The sequence below is a fragment of the Aquila chrysaetos genome, chromosome 17 (genome assembly GCF_900496995.4).
Source record: "Aquila chrysaetos chrysaetos chromosome 17, bAquChr1.4, whole genome shotgun sequence".
Classification (NCBI taxonomy): Eukaryota; Metazoa; Chordata; class Aves; order Accipitriformes; family Accipitridae; genus Aquila; species Aquila chrysaetos.
This window is the reverse complement of record NC_044020.1, coordinates 2,223,999-2,247,859: the sequence shown is the minus strand read 5'-3', so window position 1 is coordinate 2,247,859 and position 23,861 is coordinate 2,223,999. Positions and strand designations below refer to the sequence as shown.

At 56.5% G+C, this 23,861-nt stretch overlaps 2 protein-coding genes across 5 annotated transcripts; both read right to left on the bottom strand.

Moving 5' to 3' along the window:
• Positions 1-51: 51 nt before the first annotated feature.
• Positions 52-9,517, bottom strand: SLC16A8 (solute carrier family 16 member 8). Of its 4 annotated transcripts, XM_030040955.2 has the most exons (6): positions 9,041-9,517; positions 7,732-7,800; positions 5,203-5,509; positions 4,549-4,692; positions 3,127-3,990; positions 52-831 (listed from the first exon to the last, which is right to left on the bottom strand). In XM_030040955.2, the coding sequence occupies exons 3-6, from the start codon at positions 5,429-5,431 to the stop codon at positions 437-439; spliced, it is 1,632 nt and encodes a 543-aa protein (XP_029896815.1). In that variant the 5' UTR covers positions 5,432-5,509; positions 7,732-7,800; positions 9,041-9,517; the 3' UTR covers positions 52-436. The 4 variants fall into 4 exon arrangements, with proteins under 4 accessions (XP_029896815.1, XP_029896814.1, XP_029896818.1 ...); XM_030040954.2 differs by lacking the exon at positions 7,732-7,800; XM_030040958.2 differs by lacking the exon at positions 7,732-7,800 and having other exon boundaries at positions 5,203-5,439.
• A 1,065-nt stretch (positions 9,518-10,582) lies between these two features.
• BAIAP2L2 (BAR/IMD domain containing adaptor protein 2 like 2) lies at positions 10,583-23,636 on the bottom strand. Its single transcript, XM_030041042.2, has 15 exons — positions 23,463-23,636; positions 22,371-22,505; positions 21,305-21,380; positions 20,911-20,997; positions 19,743-19,804; positions 19,249-19,320; positions 18,510-18,626; positions 17,956-18,102; positions 17,335-17,487; positions 16,717-16,855; positions 15,690-15,915; positions 14,632-14,703; positions 14,108-14,288; positions 12,225-12,265; positions 10,583-11,423 (listed from the first exon to the last, which is right to left on the bottom strand). Exons 1-15 carry the CDS (start codon positions 23,634-23,636, stop codon positions 11,348-11,350), a joined length of 1,758 nt encoding a protein of 585 aa, XP_029896902.1. The 3' UTR covers positions 10,583-11,347.
• Between the last annotated feature and the right edge of the window lie 225 nt (positions 23,637-23,861).

Below are 23,861 nucleotides of genomic sequence, written 5' to 3'. Positions count from 1 at the left end.
CCGTGGAAGTGGGGCAGAGGAAACACTGACACCAGACCAAAGCGTACCAGATCTGATTACAAAGAGTCTCTAATTGTGTTCTGTATTGTGACAATGCAGAGGGAAAAGGAGAGTCCTTGGCAGCCTCTTCAAAAGACTTTCTCCAGGGCTGGTTTGGAAGGGAGGAAAGAAGATTATTTTTTTTTCTTTTCTTTTTGGTGTTTGGACTGCTCTGAGCCTGTGCTGTACCAGCATGGGTGCAGGATGCAAGTAAACGTATCACTGAGTAGTTATGTGGACATATGTACATGAGGACCAGCTATTCTTACACCTCTCCCTCTTACTTCTTACCTCTGCTTTTGTCTCAGCTTTCTCCACCCCGTATCCCACCCACCCTCCCACGCTGAGGTGCATGCGAACAAGGCCAGTTTTATACATCCCTGTTCCTCTGCCCTGGCTAAAACCTGTCCCTCTCCACCATCTGGTCAGCGTTGCAGCCGTCTCGTGCCAACACCTCCCCATCCCCTTCGGGACACCCTCCTCCCTCCCCGCTCTGCTCCTCTGCCACGTGGTTGGCCTCCTCGCTGGCCACCACCACGGCGTTGTCGGTGCTGTGGACCGGCTGGTGGTTGTCGCTGCTGTGCTCCTCGGCTTCTTGTACGTCGGACTCTGCTTCCTCGGTGTCGCTCCCGCCGCCCGCAGAGGGATTCTTCTCCGGGGGAGGTTCCTTCTTCTTCCCCCGGTTCAGGCAGCAGTAGGTGGCCATGGCCAGGAAGAGAGCAGAGAGCACTACCTCCGAGCCCGCCAGGTAGAAGATCACCTCGTAGTTCTTGAGAGCATCAACCAAGCGGCCTGATGGTTGGAGAAGAAATGAGCCGGTTAGCCTCAGCCTACGCACTCCTGCATGGACAGCGCCTGCATTTGGCTGAGAACTCACTTGTCAAGGGAAGAGCAAGAAGCCTGAATATCTAAAAAAATTACCCCGGGCAAGACCCACACTGTACCACCAGGAAAAGTACTGTAAGAGTGCAGGGTTGGTGTCTTCCTTTGTTTGAACAATGTTAAATAATTGTGACACACTGATGTCATGGTCTCGTGTCGTGGTGGGCCATTTTCTTCTTGCTAAGGTGAGACGAGCCTCCGAGGATTTGGCTTGTCCAGTCTCAGAAAAGAAACAAAATTTGAGAAGGCGTTGCTATTTCTTAAGCTATCATGTCAGGAAAACACTCAGAATGGGAGAAGAAACATCTCTTCGGCAGAGAAATCCCTTTGGTTGGCCCACACCTGATGATTTCTCTGCCAAAGGGACATTCTCAATGCATCTCCTAAATGCACCGGAGCTGTCAACGGAGGGAGGGTTCCCAGTCCTCGGTGCAGGGCAGTCTGCACACCTGCCCTGCTGCAGTCAGGATGGGGCCAAGGTGACCAGAGGCTTCATCCCGGTCCCGCGTGCTCCTGACTGCGCGTGTGACCCCCCCGGTCCCTGCTGCGCTGTGGTGCATGGCCTGAATCCAGCCCCAGGGCACGCTCCGGAGCGGCAAATTCCTCCCCAGGTGAATGTGCCCCTGGTCACCCAAGCCGGCCGGCGAGCGAGGAGCCTGCGTGCACACGCGCGTGTGCGTGTGTGCAGCTTATCCTGTGCCAAACCCCCTCAGCCCCACGGAGGGGGAAGCAGCTCAGGAGGATTACACTAAACAAAGCCACTTTGTTCAAACCCCCTTCTTCCAGCCGAGCGCTGCTCCACCGAGTCCGAGCCGTTGGGTTTGCCAGCGCACTCAAGCTTCTCGTACCGGGGGGTCCTGCTTGGGGGGGGGGAGGTGGGAACCATGACTTGGCTCCCCCCAACACTGTTCTTTGGTGACCCTGCACCGTCTGCATCCCATTTTGTGTGCGCACCATACCAAGGCAGAGCTGAACTGAGGGAGGAGGGCTAAGGGATGTCCCCCATCACCACCCACTGGTGGTGGCTGCTGTTAAATCCTCCTCTCCCACCACGATCTCTTTGCAGCTGCCTCTGAGACACGTACTCCTTGACCCTCCCTGGCCTGGGACTGCCGACTGCCCCACAGCTTGTAAGATGGGACATCATAAATTATCATTAGCATCAAGAGGGTCTTCTCTTGGCCGCTAATTTTTACCTGAGAGCTGGGTGGAGTTGTTGAGGGCGGGTTTTGCTCATTACTGGTGGTATGTGCTGGGGAAAAGATCACTCACGCAGAGGTCTTCACTGATGGGCTTTAGCCCACATGTTGCAGCTGAAGGAAGGGAGTGCGGGAAGAAACGGAGTGGTTCCTGCCCGGGGATTTGCCCATGGTCTGTCCCTCACCCTTCCTCGCAAATCGCACGTGCAGGGAACTGCACTTCATTTGGAAATAAGCCTTTGGCACAATTTGGCTTTCTCAGACCTGATCAGACACTTAACAGTAACCTACACCAATCTCTTGGGTGAAGGGTCTCTCCCCATTCAACAGCCTGTTTGTGGGGCATGGACCTTACCAGGGACTGTGACCTAGACTAGACTGTTTGAGAAGCTGTAGTGTCTTAATCCTCTTAAAAAAAAAAGTAACAGCAAATGCCTCAGGTGGCTCTACAAACTGTTTTGACTCATTTGACACCAAAACGCCTGTGCCTTGGGATTGAGGCCAACACAAATTGAGATCATTATTCACAGCACCAATCAAAAGGCCATGGACACCAAGGAGAACTTGAAAGACCCTCACCTTGTCCTGCTGAAGACTCTCAAAGGTTTGCCTGCACCATGTGCTTGACCCTGCCCACAACATGATTCTATGCAACATTCACAGTTAAGGCAGAGACCTGGATGCCAGCATGAGAGGGAAATGCCACTGATCAGGACTGAGGGACACTGGCAGTCATGCCACTCTGGATATCTCTGTATGCCTGACATCGCTCAGGTCTCCGAGCAAAGCAGAGAGAGAAATATCACTTGCCATCTTCTGCCCCTGCTCAGATTCAGTGTTGAGGTGCATGGAGTGAGACTGGGAGCTCTCACTTCAGATCTCAGCTTCCAGAGGAAATCTGAAGTTGAGAAGTAGGGTCTTTCTTCAAGTACCGTGCCCATGCCCAATACCTGCAATACCGTGGAATGGCAAATGAACCACCTGTGTTTTGCAGCAAGAGACCTACCTGCAGAGGGTGGACCAATGAGCACCGCGAAAGCCTCGATAAGTAGGACCAGCCCGATGGCGCTGGAGAACTTCTGGGAGCCAACGATGGCCATCAGCACCTCAAACTGCAGTGCTCCCACCATGCCGTACGAGATGCCAAAAAAGACGCAGAAGATGACCAGCCCCGTGTAATTGCTAGCCCTGGCACTGCAGATGTCTGTCAAGCCGTTGAAGAGCATAGAGAAGCTGAACAGGTACGCCACGTGAGGGCGAACCCACTTCAAACCTGCCACCATGCCGCAGGCTGGGCGGGCAAAGATGTCTATGAAACCAATGATGGAGAGCAAGAACGCGGCCTCTGTGTCTGGGACACCCGTGTCCTTGGCGTAGTTGACCAGCAGTATGGGGGGCACGAAGAGACCCAAGACCAGGATGAACTTTGAAATAGTGTAAATGATAAACCCTCGGTTGGAAAAGATACTAAAATCCAGAAGCTTCTTTCCTTTCTTGGGCTTCTTCTTGGCTTTCTTGGCTTTCTTGGTTCCATCAGCAGAGCTGATTCCCTCTTCTGATTTCCCTCCTATGGGCAGCATCTCCTTGGCTTCATATTTGTCCTGCGCTTTCTCCATCTTCCGCTTCATGCCCATATCCAGGGGTCTCATGACGGCCCCACAAGTGCAGCAGTTAAGCAGAAGCCCCCCCATGATAAGGAACCCACCTCGCCAACCAAACTTCTCCAGCAGCACTTGCCCCAGTGGAGAGAGGGAGGAAAGGAAGACAGGGCTCCCAGCGGCAGCCAGTCCATTGGCAAGAGGCCGACGCTTGTCGAAGTAGGTGCCCAGCATGATCAGTGAGGGCTGGAAGTTCAATGCCATACCCAGACCTACATGAGGGTGAGAGCCAGGAGGGAGACAGGGAGTGCAAGAAAGTGAGACCCGCTTTGCAACAAGCTGAAAACTCCCCTCAGACTATCCTGGTCCTGAAGTCCCATGATGGGATGCATGTAATCCCCACAAGCCTCTGCTCCTTCATTTTGGAGGGTTGCCCCCAGAGAAGAAGGGCTAAACCAGCCTGTCTACCTGAAGTGTATTTGAATCAGGTAACTGTGGCCATGTTTAGACAGGACCTCTGTCTTAAACAGGAACTGTTCCTCTCTCCCCTACCACTATATACTGATCCCACCCCAGTTGTCACGACCACTGAGCATCATTTATGTTTCTTCTGTCCCTCTTCCCTCAACCCCAGGCCCTGCCTGTTTAGATCCAGCAGATGCATCTCCCACAGGTGCAATATTCAGGACTAGACGCCTCCTGTGAGCAGGTGTGAATAGGTAACGGGACCTGATGCTAGATATGGCAATGCTAAAGGGAGATGATACAACATGGTCGTGGCTCTTCCCCAGGTCAGTCTGTGTCTGCCTCGCGACTCCTGGGGCTCTCACCTGTCAGCACGCCAGCTGTCAGATAAAGCTCAATGATATTGGTAGTAAAAGATGCCAGGATCATCCCAGAGGAAGCTAGCAGTCCACCGATGAGCATCACGGGCCGGCAGCCAAACTGGTTCACCATGATGCTGCATACTGGTCCTGGGAGGAAGCAGAGGAGGCAGAGTAGGAGACCAGAAGGAGACAAAAGAACTGGGAAGGGGCAGCCAGCCCAAGCAGGGCACTCGGGGAATATGGAACACTAATGACGGAGATCACTACTTGGCTGCTTAGATACACGTCCGTTGGGCCCGGCCAAGGGAGAGAGGCTGCGGTGTGGAGACCTCCGCTTTGCCTTGCCTTCATCCCCCTGTTCCCTGGGAACAAGAAGGGCTTGGTGTGACGGAGGCAGCACTTCAGCCATGGGAGCAAACGCCGTGTCAACGGTCTAAGAGGCAGATGGGGTGACCCCTGAGGTCTCCTGGGGCAGAGGAAACAGGGACATGAAATGCAGCACACTTCTAGAAAAGAAGCGGTGGGACAATTGTATTCTGCATGTTGGTTCATGACCGGGCCAGTGAGTGTGAGGAGAGCCCATGGGGACATGGTCTGGGCCCGTAGCAGGGCAGGGAAGGCACAAGTTGGGGAGGGGAAAGTGTGTCCAAGCATCACCTGTCCCGTAGAGCATGGCCAGCATGATGGAGGAGATCCAGGCTGTGTCACTGTAGCCCACGTGGAAATCTTTCATGAGCTCCTTGAAGTAGACACTGACGGCTTTTGGGAAGGCATAGGAGAAGCCGGTGATCACAAAGCAGCCGAGGAGCACGATCCAGCCCCAGCCGCCATCCGGGGGCTTCACGGGAGCCGGGAGCCGCCCTTCCTCTGGGTCAGGTCTCCCCATCGTCTAGCCTGGGAGGGCAAAGGCAGGCTGGGAGGAGGTAGGGCAGCAGAGAGAGAAAGAGACAGAAATCTCCAGGCGCTGCAAGAAGAGAAGAGCAGAGCAGGCAAATGTTTACTACGAGGTTTCTCTCCGTGCCCACTATCTCCAAGCTCTGAGAGCCTCACTGGGGGACCACATCATCTCTCTGCACCTTCATCCTGCCAGGTAAGGCAGAATTGCTTCAGGTTGCGAGGTCACGCCACAGCTGGGCAGAGGTGGGAAGCTCCCCCTGAGCCTGGGGCAGCCCACAGCTCCATAACCCCTGGTCAGACGCAGCCGAGCAGGGTCACAGCTCCCAGGTACGACTGGAGGGCTGCATCTGATGTGGTGGGGCATCAGGATCCGCAGCACCCCACTTGCTCCATATCCAGCCTTGCCTGCAGGCTGGTGCAAAGTAAGAGGCAGCAACATGAACCCCTTTCGGCTCCCAAGATCTTCCTTTGAGCCTCTCCCATCCTGGTCTGCTCCAGCTGGGAGCCCTCCAGGACCTGCCCTGCTACAGAAGCCTCCAGCGGTGAGGCACAGGAGATCCATTAAGCCTGCTGTGCTTTCGTCTGGGAGGCCCTGGTGTACAGCCTTCTCCCTCTCCCTCCCTTCCCTGCCGTGAGGAGCCAGATTTAGGAAATGGGTGAAGGGGGAGAGCACGGCAAACCGGTGGTTATTTGCATGCCAGAGAGATTAGGGCTCTGTACCTACATGGAGGAGCCGGAACAAAGCCTGAGGGGGGGGAGAAGAAGGGAATTAGAGGGGATGTCTTGTGAGTCGCTCTTGGGGCTCTTAAGCTGCACAGGAATTTTGTTCCAGTTGGCTGCTGTGGGTATGTTTTTCTTATTTCTCCCCTAGGCACCAGGTCTCTGCCATATCCCTTCCAGCACCATTGGCCTCAGTTTCTTGGTCAGCCAGGCTTATTTTCACACCTATATGCAAAACCATCACTGGACTTTGATTATAGATGCTCCCCAGTAGCATCAGACAGGCATTAGAAAACATGGGGGCTTTCTCCATGCCTTCGCTGGGCTTTGTCAGGTCCAGTTTTCCCTGTCACCGTCCTGCCTGGCAGCACACTCCCAGCATGGGTCCTCTCTCCTCCCCGGCTCCCTTGGCTGAAGAACTATAAGATGTCGGCAATGTCCCCATTCCCTTGGCACCGGCAGTTGTGGGAAATGCCAGCGGTCACATACTGACTGGAGACTGCCAAGGGGACAAAGACACTCCTATAGATGGGACACACAGGGCTAGCGCCTGGGAGTTTTGGATCTGGGTGCATTTCTCAAAGAAGTCCCTCTTCTTCATGTCTTCCAAGCAACGGGGACAACTTAACCTGATTCCCATAGCTGCTGTGGCTCTGCACGTTAAACAAGTGCGAATCCTTTAGGCAAAAGCACGGATGGCACAAGTTGGGTTAGAGCCCAGGTAAAGGCCCTTGCTTTGCAAGAGGTGGTCCTACCCCATGACACCCCTGAATCTTGCAGAAAAGGAGAGCGACTGACTGGTCTTTCTCAGGCTGCGGGAGGTTCAGCATGCAGAGCCAAGGCTGGAAACGGGGCTGGGAATTGCTCTGAGAGGGGTCTAAAACTAGTTTAGGGGATGCTGGAGGAGGGACTTGCAAGACAAGACAACTAGGTCAGTTCTGGACCCCTCGGCAAGGGACAGGGCACCTGCACCCACAGTGCTTCAACAGGAGGAGGCACAAAATGGTCTTGGCCACTTGGTTTTAATCAGGTGCCCAAGCCAAGGTTGACCTGTGGTGGGAAGGGTGGGATAAGAGTCACCAGCCGCCCTCGACGGTATCCCTCCTTCCCCTCCCTGGGAGACCCTTGCTCCTGAAAACGCAAAGGGGGGGTTGTTCAGTGCAGCACCCAGGTGTCTGCCACCACCACGGGTCCCTGCAGCAGAGCTCCCCAAGCCTTCAGGGCCCCATCAGCCAAAAAAAAAGGGAGCAGGATCTGGCTCTGAGCATGGATTGGGGCAGCTCTTCTGGATGGCAATATCCTAACAGCTCTCAGGCTGAACCACGGCTACTCCAGTCTCTCCCCCCCATCCCAGGTCTCAGGGACTGTGGCAAGGGGCAGAGGCATGAACTGAGAACAGGGTGCTATAAAGAAGTTTTCAAGGCAAAGAATGATTGCAAGGAAGAAAAAATTAATTATACACTCTCCAGACACCCATACCTCCCCCCCCTCACACCCTTTCTGGTGTTATCTGGATCTCTGGCACTCAGAAAGCCAGACTGAAGCATCTTGCTCAGCTTCTGCCATTACCTGCCTGCTGCTCCTCTCCCAGCTCCACCTGACTGACAAGCTAGGTACAGCTGTACCAAAGGTGACCTGCTGCAAAAGCACAACGATTTCTCAATCAGTGCTGGTACTGCACCATCTGCTGCACATAGCTACTTCAAATAAGAGTGACTGACACCAAAAATACCCTGAGCCTTTTTATCCAAGCCCCTCTCCCAGCCTCGCTCTTCTTGATTTCATCCTGCAGCACAAATGAAATGAATCAATCAAACCATTGCAATTCATCTTTTTTTTCCCCCAGCTTCCTAGCAAGAAAATATTTGTTCACCTGTGGCATGCTCTTTAGCGATTTCTGTAGCATCGCCTGTCAATGAGGAGTCAACAGCGCCTGATTTTGAAGAGCACGTTAGGCAAATATCCATCAGTGCTGTCTGAGTTTGGAGCTGGGTGGGTACCTCTGCAGGAGCCACTTGCTCGGTGCTACAGAACCGTACAGCAAGGCATGAAAGGGCTTTTACCTGCCTGCAGCTAGATGTTGGCTGAAAAAGATGAGGTGCACCGGAGGAGCTCACCTGTGGAGATGCCTCCAAGGCCAATACGCTATAGCACAGCTGTGCTCGGGATTTATCCCAGCTCTGAGCCAGGCAGTTCAGAGCTGCCTTGTTCTTAACACCGCAGCACATCTGCTAGCTCTTCTGCTCACGGCGGTCACGCCGTGTACCCTGCACCTGCCTTTGCACACTCTGCAGCCTGCTATTATTTTCTCCTCAGTTAAGGAGCTTTATTCACGGGTAAAAATACCACGTGTAAGTTCACATGCATCTAAAAGCTCATCAACATGGGCACCTGCCCTTCCCCGTGCATCACAGGCAGGCGGGCCAGAGCAGGCACTGCCGCAGAGCTAGCTGCCGGTGGGTGCCAGGAGAAGACTTGGGTTGCCACCAGAAGTCACAAGCCCAGGTTGGGATGGCGAAGGCCACAGTAGGTTCAGCTGTGGCTGCGGTCCCTGGACGCACACGGAGCACAGAGCAGCCGGTGCTGGACGATGCTCGGCAAAGCCCCGCTGTGCCAGGCAAGCTGCGTCCAGGAGGGTCCGCAGAATTGCTAGGATGGCTCCTAGTGCCTCCACAAAATACGGATGGGGTGGTGGGTGTGTGTGGGGGGGGTCTGTTTATTAAACGCCAGGGCCACGATTCATGCCACCAGCCTCCCCAGCCCGCAGATGACACCCTGGGAAAGCATTCGTTAGCGAATTAACCGAGCGCAGGGCGGGGATGAGCGGTCCCCTCGGCAGCCGGTGCCAGGATGGAAACATCCCCTCCGCGCCACTGACCTGCGCAACAACGCGACGACCTCCCGAACGCGGGCTGAGCGGACCCGTCGGCAGCGCTCCCTTCTCCCTCCGGCACTGCCCGGCTCCGGGTGAGGGCACCCGCTTAGACGGTCCTGCTGGCCCTTTGCTCCATGGTGGGCACGCCGTCAGCCGGGCACGGAGCGATGCCTGCAGGAATCCGGGGTCCGTCGAGCGATCTCTTGTGCCCCGCTCCTTCTTTTAGGGCAAACTACGTCTTCACGAGAGAGCTAATCCCCCTCTCAGTCTGCTTCCCTTCGGCTTCGACGCTGCCCAGCAAAGCCAACCCACGGCCGATCCGAGGCGGGGGGGGGGGGGACGCCCCACACGGGGGACCCCCTTGCCTCCTGCGGGCGCAGGTAGTACCCCCACGGTGCTCCCAGCGTCGATGTGGGTCAGCGGCCGCTTATGGTTTCAGGTCGGCGGAGACCGGCGGGTGCTGAGCGGGCAGAAAGCACTTCTCCACTTTTAAGAAGCTTTTCCAGCCAATGGGGAGGAGGTGGCTGCCTGCCGCGGCCCGAATCCCCCGGTAATCCCGCTGCCGTGGGGCTCCTCGCCGTCGCCCCAGCAGAACGGGGAAGATTTGGAGGGGCCGAGGCGGGAGAAAGCGGGGTGAGGGTATGGGGGTGCTGGCGATGGACGCGGCCAGGAGGGAGGGTGCCGGGGAGAGGGGCAGTGGAGGATGAGGGCAGGGGCCCATGCTTCAGTAGGGAGTAAAATGGGGGAAGGGGCTGCCTTCAAAGCCCCCCCCCCCCCCGCCGCTTCCCCAGGCGCCGGTCAGAAGGATGGAGACGCGCTGCCGCGGTTTTGCGAGCCACGTGCCCGGCGGAGAAGGAAGACGAGGTGAACCGGCCGAGGAATCGCCGCCATCCGTGGCTCGAAGTGCCGGATCCAGCCCACCCCTGGCAGCTCACTAACCCCCCCCCCCCCCCAAAACAACCCCCCTCCGTGGCTGCCGCGGGGAAGGGGGTCCGGCGGGTGCTGGGGGTGAGCCAGTCTCCGGCCGCACGTGGGGGAACCCGTTTTACTTCCAGGGAGGGCACTGGGGCTCACCCCAGGTGGAGTTTTGGGGAGGGAAAGACCCGGACTGTAAAACCCCAAAGCCCCTCAGCCTCCTGGCAGCTGGGGGGGGGGGGGCACGGGGGCTTTGCAGCGCTCACCGCCAGGGTTTAATTTCTATTAATAAGGCTAATCGGCTAAAGCCCTGGCCGTCGCTCTCGCTCCCTCCCTCGCCGCCTCTCCCATGAGGGCTCCCCCAGCACATCCAGGGCATCCCCGGTGGTGGGACCCCCACAGCTCCCAGGGGAGCGTTTCCCCCCCCCCAAACACCGAGCGACCCCCGGGGTGTCTCCGGGGCACACGGTCCAGCAGCGGGCAAGAAGAAGACGGCTGCCAGGCCTTGTCCCCCCGGGGGGGGGGCTGCCCACGCATGGCAGCTGATAAGTGGGGGCTTGCTGCCCTCCAGCGATAAGACAGCCCGGGGAAGGGGGTCTGGGGGGGCTGAGGTGATGTCCCAGCCGCTGGGACGGCTACAGAAGTGGCGTTCTCCATTTTATTTAGAAAAAAAAAACCCAAACAAATCTTTTCCACAGGACAACAGGCGAAGGAGCAGGGCAGCGGTGCTGGGCACTGTCACCTGCCCCTACCTTGCCCCAGGGCTGCCCAGCAAGGGAGGGGGCTGCGCCGGGGGGCAAGAAGGGGCACGATGCTGCTACAAACGGGCACGGTTGCCAAAGGGACCGAGAGCAGAGAGCTGCACGCTGCGGAACCCGTCGGCCGGACCGCATCGCTGGAAGCCTTCTGGTGGCCTCCTCCACCCGGGGTTAATTTTTCTGGTAGCAAAGGGACTGTTTGGCGAGTGTCCTTCTCTGCCCCCAGCAGGGCCAGCAAAGCTTCGCCTTGGTCACCCTGTTAGCACTGCCCCACGCCACAGATGATCTTACCCTTCGGTTCCCTCTGCCTCCCAGACCAGCAGCATCCCCTCTCCCAGGCCACCAGCACCAGTAATGCCAGACTTCTCCCACTAAAGTACAGTAACATCACACGGGACGGGGAGGGAACGGGGCGGGGGGGGCAATCCAAAAGTAGCCGCAGGGGTCTGCTGCTGGCTAAAGCATGGCAGACAGGCAGGCGAGAGGGATCCCGATGTCCTGGAGGGAAGGGAGGGGAAGAGAGAGGTTACTCCGTGAGCGGTATAGCACGAGGTTGCTGCCCAGTTGGGGTTTGCAGCCCGTCACTCATATGCTTCCCCCTTCCCCGCTGAGATTCTCCGCCGTCCGCAACCCCGCTTCATCGGATGATGGGTGCTGAGCGGTCGTTGGTGACCGTGGGACGCAGCTTGACTGTGGCAAAGGGGTTGGTACCGCTGGAAGGGGAAAGGAAACAGGCAGCCATCAGGAAATCTGCAAAGACCACGCAGGGGTCCTGCTGACCAAGCAAAGGTTATTTAGTCCTGCCGGACAGCCACCTCCATGCCGAGGAGGGAAGTGTGGTAATGGTTTCTGCTAAGTATATTTTCTCCCATGTGGTTGCCCTTGGGCTCTCCTCAGGGTTTCTCACCCTCCCTCTTCCATATGGTGACGAAGGGACACTAGCATGAGGCTGATAAGGCTGTCCCTTGCGGTAGCACTCTACACTTCTGGCCCCTGACCCTCCAAGCAAGGACCCAGGGAGAGGAAAGAGGCCACAGCACCGTGCCAGAAACATGGAGACAAAGACCCAGCTGCAGGGAAAAAGCAAGCAGGGATTTATGGCAAGTCTCATCTCCACAGACCTGACTCATCAAAGCTAAAAGCCACATCCCTTATGCCTCAGTCCTTTCCAAGCAGGCAGAGCTGCACGAGTCATTTAGCTCCACTCTCAGGCTGCAAGCTGCTAGTATGGCTCTTCCAGGGTGGATGGGAAGGAGCATGAAGGTCTGGCCATCTGCTCAGGGTGCTCAGGTCCTACCCGCTATTACCAGAGGTAGGAGAGTGCCTTCCCAGTCAGCAGAGGCCAGAATGGCCCACCTCTGCCTCCTGTCCTGGAAGGTGGGTTGTGCATCGCTTTCCTCCAGACACTTCATGTTCCTCCCATGTTTGATAATCCAAAAGATTAAATAGTAATAGTATTGTAATAACGCCCCCTTGTCTGATGATTCCAGAACACAGCCCCGCGCATCACTCACCGTGGGAAGAGTTCGGGGGGCTGGTCAAATACTCCTGATTTCTGCAGTGAGAAGAAAGGCAGCAGTGAGTGATCCGGGGTGGGGAGGGGAACGGTGAGACAAAAGTGGGGCAGGAAACACCACACACACGGAGGAAGATTTCACAAAACACTTAAGTGAGTTAGGAGCCCAAGTCCTATTAACGGGGCTCCAACTCCTTATTCATTCAAACTTTGCATAATCCCACAAATTCACCGTTACAGATAACACCCTGATTTCTGTGGTGGGGGTTGTCCCTACACCAGAGGTTCCCTATTCCCCTAGGACACCTCCCTCTGTCTTGGGGAAGAAAGGAGATACCTCAGATCCCCAAAGGGTCGTGTCTGAAGAGCACAGCAAACAGTGACAGTCTGAGCTACATTTCACCCTGCCAGCACAGCCAGAGATGCCCCCCTCATGTTGCCCACGCACCCTGGCAAACAGTTTATCGTCAGTACCCTCACATGCTTCCTGCATCCATGGGGAACTCAAGAGCTGTAGCTACCTACCCCACACCACATACTGCTTAAATGTGGACCAACCTGATGAGGGAAGATGGACCTAGGCCCTGTGGCCCTTATTCTTGGCCAGTAGATGGTGAAGGATCAGTGACAACTGGCCTGCTAAAGTATGCCGGTAGCTGGTGGCAGACAAGCAAGCCACATGTGGCTATCTGTGTTCCCGTTGGGAAGTCAAACACACACCCATTTGCTCCTGGCTCAACTGGAGGATGTCTTGGGCATAAGTTTAGAGCAAGGCTGAGTCTTTCCAAACTTCTAATGAGGCTCGATCGGTCTGCCATGGTACTCCAAATGCTCCACACACTTCATTGCTCAATCCCAGGTCCATCCCTACATTCTCGCCCTGGGACAGGATGGAAACCAATGACCTGCAGAGCCTGTTCCCCTCTGTGTTGTGCAGCCTAAGGCTCCCTGAAACCACAGAGCAGGACATGAAGGGAAAAACGCATAATTAAATGTTGCATTTTTCAATCCTTTGAGCCATCCAGTTGCTTGCAACCTCACACTGGCCTGGAACCAGCGACCAGAGGTGAGGTTTCCCAGCCTCCTATGAGACTGAGCAAGTAACGCTCCACGGGCAGCACCATTAAGCCTCTCCCAGGTCCTAACCTTTAACTGTCCTCAACTTTAATTTTGTCCTCACCAGTCAATTCCCCACAGCTGGAAGCAGTGCTAAGCGGAGGGTTTCCTTCTCCGTACACCATCCACAAGCCACGGGTTGGACACAACTTGTTCTAAGGCTCTCCAAAATGCCTGTGCCCTCAGCGTTTGCCCCTAGCTTTTCCTCTACCCCAGCTGTGACTTTAACCCACCCCTTGCTTGAATTTAGAAGAGGAGCCCTACGAAACACCTCTCCTTTCTCTGAAGGGAGAAGGAGGATGGCATCTCTGTTAGCTGGTCACCCACTCCCAGCCCAGCCTGATCACTCCATGGTCCTACTATTAGCAGAAAGAGGTGCTGCCCTGGAGCCACCAGAAATCAGGCTGGGAGGTCATGGAGAAAAGGACTGAACTGAAGGGTCCCTGGTGAGCAAAAAGAGAGAGAAATGAGAAGGGCAGGGGCAGAAAGCAGTCCCTTGGGAGAGCAAAGGCAGGCACTGAGGATCTGCACACACAAGGCTGACTGGCAGGGGCCAGCAGGACATGGTGGCACGCAAAGAGACTGGGTGAAAAAGGCCAGTGCTGACAAGACCCCTTAGCTCAGGAAGGGAGGAGGTCACACGCCAACATCTGGATGGTGTTTTTCTTTCTCAACAGGCCAATGCAGAAAAAGCGTGCCTTGGAGGATGAAAGTCAGACACGGCCCACTCCATACCCACCCACCAGTCACTTCTCCCACACTCACCTTGGAGCCAGAACTGACCGGGGCGGCCACCCCACTCTGGTGACCGCTGGCACCCACCGAGAGGGGAGGTGGGTTTGGCAAACTGGGCTGGGCAGTGGCAGGCCAGTAATTGCTAGAGGAGGGAGTGCTGGGACGGTCCAGGATGTCATCCATACTGTGACTGCTTCGCAGCGGGAAGGACCTGAGCAAGGGGAGAAGACGGTGGGGTGAGAGCCAAAGATCAGGGAATAGGGAGCAGCACAGGTGCTAGTCACAACATGTATCTGTGGGATGTCTGTGGAGAAAATACACACGGCTTGGACCGGCCCAGTCACAAGCACTTTTGAGGAGACATTGCATGTTTTAGAGGAGCCACATACAGTAAGCCTGTGTGATCTCAGGGCACAGCGAGGCTCTCAGCAGATGCTCCAGCATGGGAGCACTGCAGCTCTCCGCGGGGCACACCCCAAACGGGCACCCCACTGGTGTTAGTGACCTACCAGGAGCCACTCCAGCTCCTGCCCGGCCAGTTGCTCTCCTGTTACCTGGTGGCTGGCTCCTGCATCTCCCTCGCATCCTCCAGAGGCTTGACATAAGCTTCAGGGAACCAGCCGCACCTAGGGCACAGAAGCAGAGAGAAATGAGCTCCAGGCAACCACGCTTTGTGGATCTTCAGATCCAGCCGCCCGGCACTCCTGACCTACACCCATCCCACGCATCCACCAAGCCGCTGCTGCCGCCGCCACGCGTGGCAGGGTTTCGGCACATCTTTTACCCTTCCCTAGGTGGGGCACGAGGTTATTGCGAGACAGTCCTTGAGCTCGGAGCGGGACTCGCTTATCTCAGAGGCCATGCAAAATCCACGCTCCCGGGAGCAATGCTGGCGCAATCCAGGAAGGGCTGCTCCGACTGAGCGCAATCACGAGGAAGCCAAAGCCAGCACACAAGGAAGCTGTGGAAATCCCTTCTCCTCAGGGCAAAGCAGTCCCACCCTAGAAACCCCCCCCCCTCAAAGAAAGGCAGTGCTCTTGCTCATCTCGCATCGGAGCGTGAGCTTCCCTGCAGAGCACGGTGCAGGGATCCCATGGGGAACAGGGCGGGCTTTGCACACAGGTGTTGGCCAGCAGTGCCACAGGGAGTAATTCAGTAAGCGCCGGGTGCAGCAGTTTCCATGCCCTGTCTGTGCTGGAGGCTGCGGCGGCAGTTGCGGCGCGAGCTGAGAAATGCCAGGGCTCTCAGGTAACTCCGGCAGTTCACGGCCCTGAGCTGGGTCCCATGACAGGAGTCACTCAGTCGTGCAAGCCGGGAGAGGGTCACTGCATCCCTGGCTTTTCCACCCGAAGCCCCTGGAACTTTCCCAGGCAGCTCATCCACGTTAGCCCTGCCCCACCGCATCTCCTCGGCTTGCAGAGCCCCCGTGCTAGGCACGGGCCATGGCTGAGGACACGGCGATGTCCCACCGGGATGGTGGGTGAGACGCAGTGCCCACGCCACACCAAGAGGGGAACGGGGACATAATTTCAGGCTTAAGCCTCCCAGCTCCAGACCCGACAAGCATGCATCAGGCCAATTTACAGCCCCCCCCCCAAAAAAAATCACATACGTGGACGAGCCCTCCAGCTTGCCATACAGCCAGCCGTTCTGCGCATCCGGCATCAGCACCGCGATGACATCCCCGGGGTCAAACCGCAGCAGGGTCCGGTTGACACCCGTCGTGTGGGGCACGATAGCCTGCACTCTCGCCGTGCCGCTCCTCCTCCTGCCTTCGCTGCCGCTGCCGGCCTCGCCGAAGGAACCCGAACGGGAGGTACGGCCGGTAGGGAGCAAACCTGCGGGGAGGCATCCGAGGGGTTTGGCTGGAGCCTGGCATCCTCCTGCAAGACCCACGCTGCCTCGAAGAAACCAGTGCTTCCCCAGTCAAGTAATTACTCTAGAGGAGGAGTAGATGGCCTTTCTCTGCAGGGAGAGAGCAGGGCATAGCATGGGCAAAGCACGGTAAAATGTTCATCTTGCAGGAGGAAATCTACTCAAGATGAAACCACTTGCTTTACGTCATGACCTCTTTGGCTAAATGTCTAGAGCATAGGCACTGCATGCCCTCGCTGATGGCCCTCTTCCCGACCCTGCTCAAGCAACTGAGTATTTGGGTCATTTTTCCCTCCCCCTGCCCTTTTTTATTTTTTGTAAATGCTTTAAAATGAAATTTTTCAGGAAGGAAAAGCAGGTGAGACATGAGGTAAGTGGCTGGGTTTTGCAGGGCAGGCTAATATTTAATTTGGTAGCATGAAGGAAGGTGCTTTACCAAAGTGGGAACTCCAGTAAGAACCAGCCCACATGGTTCAAGGAGCCTTGAAAATTGTACATCTGTGGGTTCCCCACCTCACAGAGCCAGCAAGCCTGGCCTTGTCCTGGGTGGACCCTGCTCTGAAGGTTGAGCTCGCCCTCTGCTTCGTTCAGCCTTGCCCTCCCCAGGTCCCACACGCACTGTCCTCCCACCATGCCCAGGAACGTGGCTGAGGACTGGTGGTCTGATAGAGCGGTGGGTGGTCTCTCCCCAAACCCAACCCTGTTCCCAGAGCAGTCCAACCCCTGTGTGTCCCCACAGCATCGCTCCCAGACTTGGATCATACTGGCTGATGGTGTCCTCCGCAGTGACCGCCTGGGGGGCTCTGGTTGAGGAGACAGTCTCATTTCTGGAGGCTCTGGAGAGAAGACGCTGGATCTATTCCCAGTCATGGGGGAAGCAAAGTCCCCAAGGGGTCTCTGGGGCTGTTGGAAGAAAAAGAGGCTGAACGCATATCCACAGGGGCTGCGTTAAGCGGGACATGGTCTGAGAGATATCCAGTCCCTCTCAGAAAGCCAAACCCAGCATGTTGCTCCATTGCAACCCACACAGACGCTTCCCTTCATCTTGGCCAGGAAAGGCCATGGAAGCTGGACAAGGCAGCAAGTACCATGGTCGGCCAAGGACTGGCCTTGCCCTGCAGCCTAAAAGGGGCAGCTGCAGCCTCGCCATAGAATCATAGAATCATAGAATAGTTTGGGTTGGAAGGGGCTTTTCAAGGTCACCTAGTCTAAGCCCCTCTGGAATAAGCAGGGATGTCTTCAACTAGATCAGGTTGCTCGGAGCCCCGTCCAACCTGACCTTGAATGTTTATGTTTCCAGGGATGGGGCATCTACCACCTCTCTGGGCAACCTGTGCCAGTCTTTCACCAAACAAGGTGGAGGCTGTCTGTGGGCTCCTCACCATCTCAAGGTGGGTGGGGGTAAGCCGGCCCGAGGGGTACCCCTGGCTGTGGGAGGCTGCGAGAAGACCCTGCGAGTGGCTGTTGGAGGGGTTGCGGCTGGCCTCCAGCTGCTCCTTCCACTGTGGTGCCTTGGTCTGGATCATGCCCCTAGCCTGGGGAGAGAGAGAAGAAGACGGGGTGACAGACAGGGCAGAGCAGCTACAGAGGGAGCCGAGGGCTGCCCACGTGCATTAGATGAGGGACCAGGTCCTCCCACAATTAGGTTTGTGGGAATGGCCAAACAGAGCCCTGCAGGAGTGAATTTCTAGGACGGCACCCTCCAGCAGAGACCCCGTGGTCCCAAAGACCCTGCTAGAAACACCTTCCCTCTCCCATCGCTCACACACCCAGCTAACCCTGTGTCAGCACCATCCTCAGCCCCAGCCACGCTCTCCCAGCCTCGTGCAGTCAGCCTGGACCCCACAGCAAGAAATGAAAGAAAGTTTCCTGCCCGGTCCGTGCACTGACGTTGCCTTCACCCAAGGGGCAGCTCAGCCTTGGCTTCCTCCTGCTCGCGTGCTCTCCCTCCAGCCATGCTGCCTGCTCCCCCAGCTCTGCTCCCCAGCACGCCAGGGCCATACCCTGCTGTAAAACTGGAGCAGGGTGTTGTAGAGCATCTGGTGCTTTTCAGCCAGAAAGCGGTAGCGGCGTTTCTCCTCCAGCTCAGCCTCCCTCTGGCTCTCAGAGACAAACGCCTGCATCTCCGAGCGCAGTCGCATCACATTCTCCTGGGCCACAGGGGAAAGAGGGAGGAAGGGATCAGCGTAAATCCAGCAGAGCGGGCTCACACATGGCAGGGGAAGGGTTGGAACGGGTCGTCGCATCTACCAGCTTCCCGGTCCACCTGCAACGCTGGAGCAGCACAGAGGAGCTAGAGCAGAGTGCCAGGGATTAAGACCTTGCACACTGAGGCTTGCTAAATGAGGAAAGGGCTTGGCAGGAGTGAGCACCACAGGTCAGAAAGCACCCTGTAGAAAAGGAGTTTCCTCCTTTCCAGACAAGCCTGCTGCCTTTTGAATGTTGGGGTCAACCCCTTGGCTTTTAAGGAAGGACAAGGTTGCTGAGAAATCAGCCCTGGCTCCAGAGAAATCATCCAGTTCTTTTTCCAACTCCCCTTCCTGCAATCCATGCTCACCTTCATCTCCCGGACATTTTTATCACGGGCCCTCTCCATTCTCCACAGCTCTGCCATGCACTTGTCCAGGTTGGTGGCTCTGCGCTGGTACTCCAGCTCATACTGCTTCTGGCTCTCCTGCCAGGGAGAAAGCAGGCTCGATGAGGAACCAGAGACCCAGCCGCACTGTGGTGCAGCGAGGGTCCTGCTCCGATGGGTGGCTGAACATCCGAGTCCCCTTGAAATCAGGCTTCACCTGGACCTCTTGCAAAAAGTCTTTCTTTACCTTTCTCTTCATTTTGAAGGGCCCCAGAGTGCTGATGAACCTCAAGATCTCAGGAGCCAGAACTGGCACCCAGCTCCCCCAGCACTGGGAGCCAGCCCCCAGGTCTCTGTCTCCCTCTGTGACACCACCCACCAGCACGGCCGGCTGGGCCACAAGGGCACAGGACCCATGCCCATGCAGAGGCTGTGGTTTGGAGAAGCTGGGAACTCTGCTTTCGGGATGCCGAGTCTCTCAGCACCATTGAAGCATTTGGCAAGTCCCGCTGCACAAAGAACAGTCGCCTGCCCTCTTTAGCCCTCCATCATCAGCCAGACTAGGGGGGGGGTTGGTCCAAGATGGAAGAATTAGATAACCCCCCCTAACTCCTGCTGAGGAAAGTCAAGGAAACACCTCAAGTGCTCAAGCAAAAGCCCTTGGGTGGAGGGGAGAGGGAAACAAGGAGGGTTGAGGAGGAGAAAGGAGTTCCTCACTCACACTGATGAACTGCACATCCATTTTGGTGTTCTTTTCCATGTGCTGCAGCAGGTCCACGTGGAAGGTCTGAGCCTGGAAAAGGCAAAGGAGCCATCACCCTCGTCCCTTCACCATATGGGCTGTTACATGCACTGTGGTGAGGGGCAGCTCATAAAACCCACAGAGCTGGTGACCCCCTTGCCACCACCCCATACAGAAGCCAGAAATGGGCACATCAGGCACCGCTCCATCTACTGCACACCTGCCACCGTGCTTGCGGAGAGGTGGTGACAGTCCGCCAACGGCACAAAACATGGAACACCAGCCAGGCTCTGGGCATGCCAGCTCCGTAACAGACCTCTGTCACATGCAGCAGGGATAGCAGAGAGGCAGGCACCTGCCAGCAGGCGTGTGAGAGGGCAGGAGATAGGGCAAACTGGGCAAACGTTGGCAAGCTGTTGTTAAGGATGTCCCTTTTTTCCCCACCTGCACCAGCCCTCGGGAAAACCACTCACCACAACTTCCAAATCAGAGCTCAGGAGTCTCTGTGTGTTGGACATCTGCATCAGAATTTCACCTGCAGGGAAGAGACAGTAGAGGATGGAAAAAATCCTGCGGCCATTTCCTTGTGTGCCCAAGGAGGCAGACCCGCAGCGTGCAACTCAGGCTGATGATATATGGGTGTGAAAGTCCAACAGATATCGCAACACAGTGCTCTCTGCACCCTGAGAGAGGCTGGTAGCCTTCCTCCTCAGGGCTCAGCTCCACCACCACTCCCCAGGCACCGCCAACGCGGGCTTGCTCCAGCCCACGAAGCTGCCAGACCAGCGTTTTGCTACAGCCCCAGATGCCAGCAGGCAGCCTCGGCTCTGCCATGGGCTCTGGGTGCCGGGTTTCTGCTCTGCCGCAGCCCCTACGAGCCCCATTTCCACCCCCAGTGGCACCCCAGCTACGGTGCACGGTTCTGGCTGTCCTACAGCACCCGCTGCTGATGCTGTGCGCGGTCCCGCTTCACCGGTGTTGGCGTTATCAAACCGTGAAGGGAAGAGACCGACGACAGGGAGCAGAAGAGTGAGCTGGGTGGTGCAGATGATGGTAGGAGTCTGCAGAAGGGACATATCTGCTAGAAGTTTTTTTTTACTAAAATGTTAAGTATCAGAGCAGTTCCCCGAACATATTTTCAGCAGCCGTCATTAGGCTGCAGAATTATTTGTGCTGTTGAGTGTAAGCCCCTCAGCTCCGAGCTGCCTTTTCAGCTGGCTGCAGGCTCAGGAGGACAACACCCCATCAGCTGTTGTCAGTCCATGCTCTCCGGCTTTTCCCTCACACCTGCAAGGAAGAGTAAAATGGTTCCTCCACAAAGAAAACTTCAGCTCTCAGGACAGGATGCCTCAGCAAGGAGTGGTTTCCATGAGAGGTCCATTACTGGATGTCCATCCCAGGAGCTGGGCTCAGTCATTGATCTCAGAGAGATACAGGGGAGAGTGCTGGGGCCTTGGGGATATTCAAGGATACACAATAAATTTGACTTTTACTGGCTGGACAGGGCCTGGCGCTGTGAGACACCATTTAGAGGAGCTGTCTTCCTTCCACCAATACCTGGAAAGAGACTAGCTAAGGGGGAAGGCCAAAAAACGTAACTGTGGCTCATTGCAGGACAGATGGAGAGCGGGAGAGCCTTACCCAGCACGTGTGAGGTGGAGCTCTGCAGCGCTTGCTCCCCAATCTTCTCGATTGCCTTAAAATACACGTCAGCTGCTTTGGATAATGCTGTGAGGAGAGGAGAGGGGAGGTAAGGATCTGGCCTGCCTTCCCACCATCGCAGCCCCAGCAAGCAGCACACAGGACCACCACTGTGGTACATCGCCTATACGCAAGGGCACCCCATCTCTCCCCATCCGTGCCTAATAACAGCAGCAGGTCCTGGAGCAGGAGAGAAGTGAGTAAGAGCAGCTGAGGACATGCCATGGGGGGGACCAGCAGCCTTGCCCTGGGTGACAGCAGTCCCTCCTGACGCACAGTGGACACCCAGGATGGACCTGGATCTGGAGCCCGGGCCATGCGAGACCCCACTCACCATGGAAGGCACGCAGGTAGTTGTTCCCCAGGTACACCAGGTTCTCCAGCGCGGGGTTGAACTGCTCCAGAATACTCTACGGCCAGGCAGAGGCATGTTAACACCAGTCTTCCCCGCGTCCCAGAGACCTCAGCAGATCGATGCCCTCCCGCTGTGGTTCAGCTGAGCGCGGCAGGGACCCAGAGAGCTCCCCCAGCCACGATGCTGGATGGCCACGGTGAGGTACAGCCGTGCACAAAGTCAGCTCCCTGTATCGGAGGCAGCTGGGACCTTCGGCTGCCCTGGGTCCTCTCCAGCCAGCCGGGAGAGGAGCAATGCCAGAGGACAAGGTAGCTCTCTGGAGAGCCAAGTGGTCACCTAAAGATGCCTTTCTCCCAGGGTCCCACACCCGCTGCAGACAGGGGAGTCACTGCAAGCGGACCTGAGCAGCCTTTCCCCTCACGCCTGAGCCTGTTGGGGTGAGGGCCACCGCTTATTATCCAGGCATGAACACGACTTTTTCCTGGCCAGGATTTGGTGCACTGCCAGAATCAGCAGCTTGCTAAGAGAAGGGATGGACTGCTTCAGACCAGCCTCTCTGCTGGTACGTACCTGCTGTACATATCCAAGGTGTTTATTGCCTACAGCAGGGAAGACCAGAGGCTGGATTAAGCAATTCCCCCTTCTCCCAGCCCTCACTGCCTTGGTGTGGCACCGATGTGCGTAGGGAAGCATTCATGAGTTCAGACTGCTCTTTCCAGCAAAGGGGAAAACAGCTGACTGAGCTCCAGCTTCCCACCAGCAACCAAGACATCTCCCCCTTCATAAACATGCTCCGTGTCCAAACCCCCCTGGTTGCCCAGTTCTCTCCCAGATCTGCCTTAAGACCCACAACACCCTCCCCTGCTGCCAGCCGTCCGCTCTCAAACACACTCCAGAGTGTTGCTGCAGTTCAGCCTGGGGACGGATCCAGCCCTCGGCTGTCCACCCACCCTTCAAGGGAGCCTTTGGCAGAAAACAGCTCTTCTCCTCCCACCCACGCATCTCCCCTAGGCAGACAGGAGCAGCCCCTGGTGTCGGCACTCACCTTATAGATGGAGATGGTGGATCTGTAGGACAGGTCCATCTCCAGAGCCTTTTCCCTCTCCCACGGAGAAGCAAGGAGCAAAGGAGAGCACAAGGTGCTACACCGGCCTGGAGGACTCTGCTCCTGCACAGCCGGCTGAATGGAAAGAGCCCGTCACTGGCAAGGTAGGACAGCAGGAAGACACAGATGTGGTACAAAGGGAACGGAGCACTGCTGGAGTTTAATAATTCACCAGCCAAGAGGCTGGAACTTGATCTCTGGAAGTAACCGGACCCTGGGGAGAGAGGAATCCTGCGACAGCCAGCAAGGGCATGTGACCACCTCCTTGAATTATTGATTGCCGGCTCAGTACCCAGCTCTCCCTGCCCTGACACCTGCAGAGCCAGCCACCTGCCAGAAGAACTGCCTTATGGCTCGCTGCCTCCGTCACCGCCACCACTCCGAGGTGGCTCGCTCAGCCTCGCTGTGCTTGCGGAGCATCTTCAGGTCTCTCTCACGCAGGCACCTCGGAGTCAGGAGATCCCTATCAGCTTGCGATCGCAGGCAGCGAGTAGCAGCGGGCAGGGGGAAACGTAAGGAAAGATCAAAATAGGTTTTGCCTCTTCCCTGCCCACTATTTCCCCACCCCAGGCCTCAGCCCTCTGGGTCTTAGCCTCCCTCCCGCTCCCAGTCTCACCAAGACTCCCAAATGGCAGGCACAAGCTTGTGCCTGAACCCTCCTGCTCTCCCTGCCTGCGTGCCAGGAGCCCGAGCAGAGCGTCACTCCGGGAAGTCCCTGCAGATGGTGCAGGCTTATAAAGGGGGAGAGTCCAAGCCAGGGGCAAAAAGCAGAACGGAACTCACGTTCTCTCTATCCCAAGATGTGGGGTTTTGTTTTTCCACAGGAGGGTAAGCCCCTCCGTTATGTAGGAAAAAGTGAACCTTTACTCCACATTAAAAGCCCCTTAATTCCTCAATCTCCTTTGTGACAGTGACTATCAGAAGGCAGATAATCAGTTTTCAGCCCTATTCATGACTCGGCACCCACACCCCTGCCAGCAGTGTCCCCTAGGGATCAGTGGGCACCAGGTCCAGCAAACTTGCAGCAGTTACCTTGTGCAGGAACCACCTGGGGATACCAAAGTTAAAGCCCCATCTCCAGTCATTTGTATCCAAAGGGTTTTCAGTGTTTCTATTTTGAGGCCAGACCAGCTCCAAGAGGATCCTCACATGGGAGCTGGTCCAAAGCCTCTCCGCTGGTTGCAACTGATAAGCCCAGCAAGCCATGCTATGCTTCGTGGGACAGCCAGCCGCTCACACCACACACGTGCTCCCAGGGCTGGCTGCAGGGACAGGCCATTCACCTCTTCAGCTCATACAAAGGGTGTAATCCTGTGTCTCAAGGAGCCCAATTCCTGATTTTCTACCTGTAAGAAATTCAGAGGCTGCAAGCTCAGAATCCCTCTGGGACCTTGCAGGATGGAGAGAGAGACAAGACAACCACGCATGACA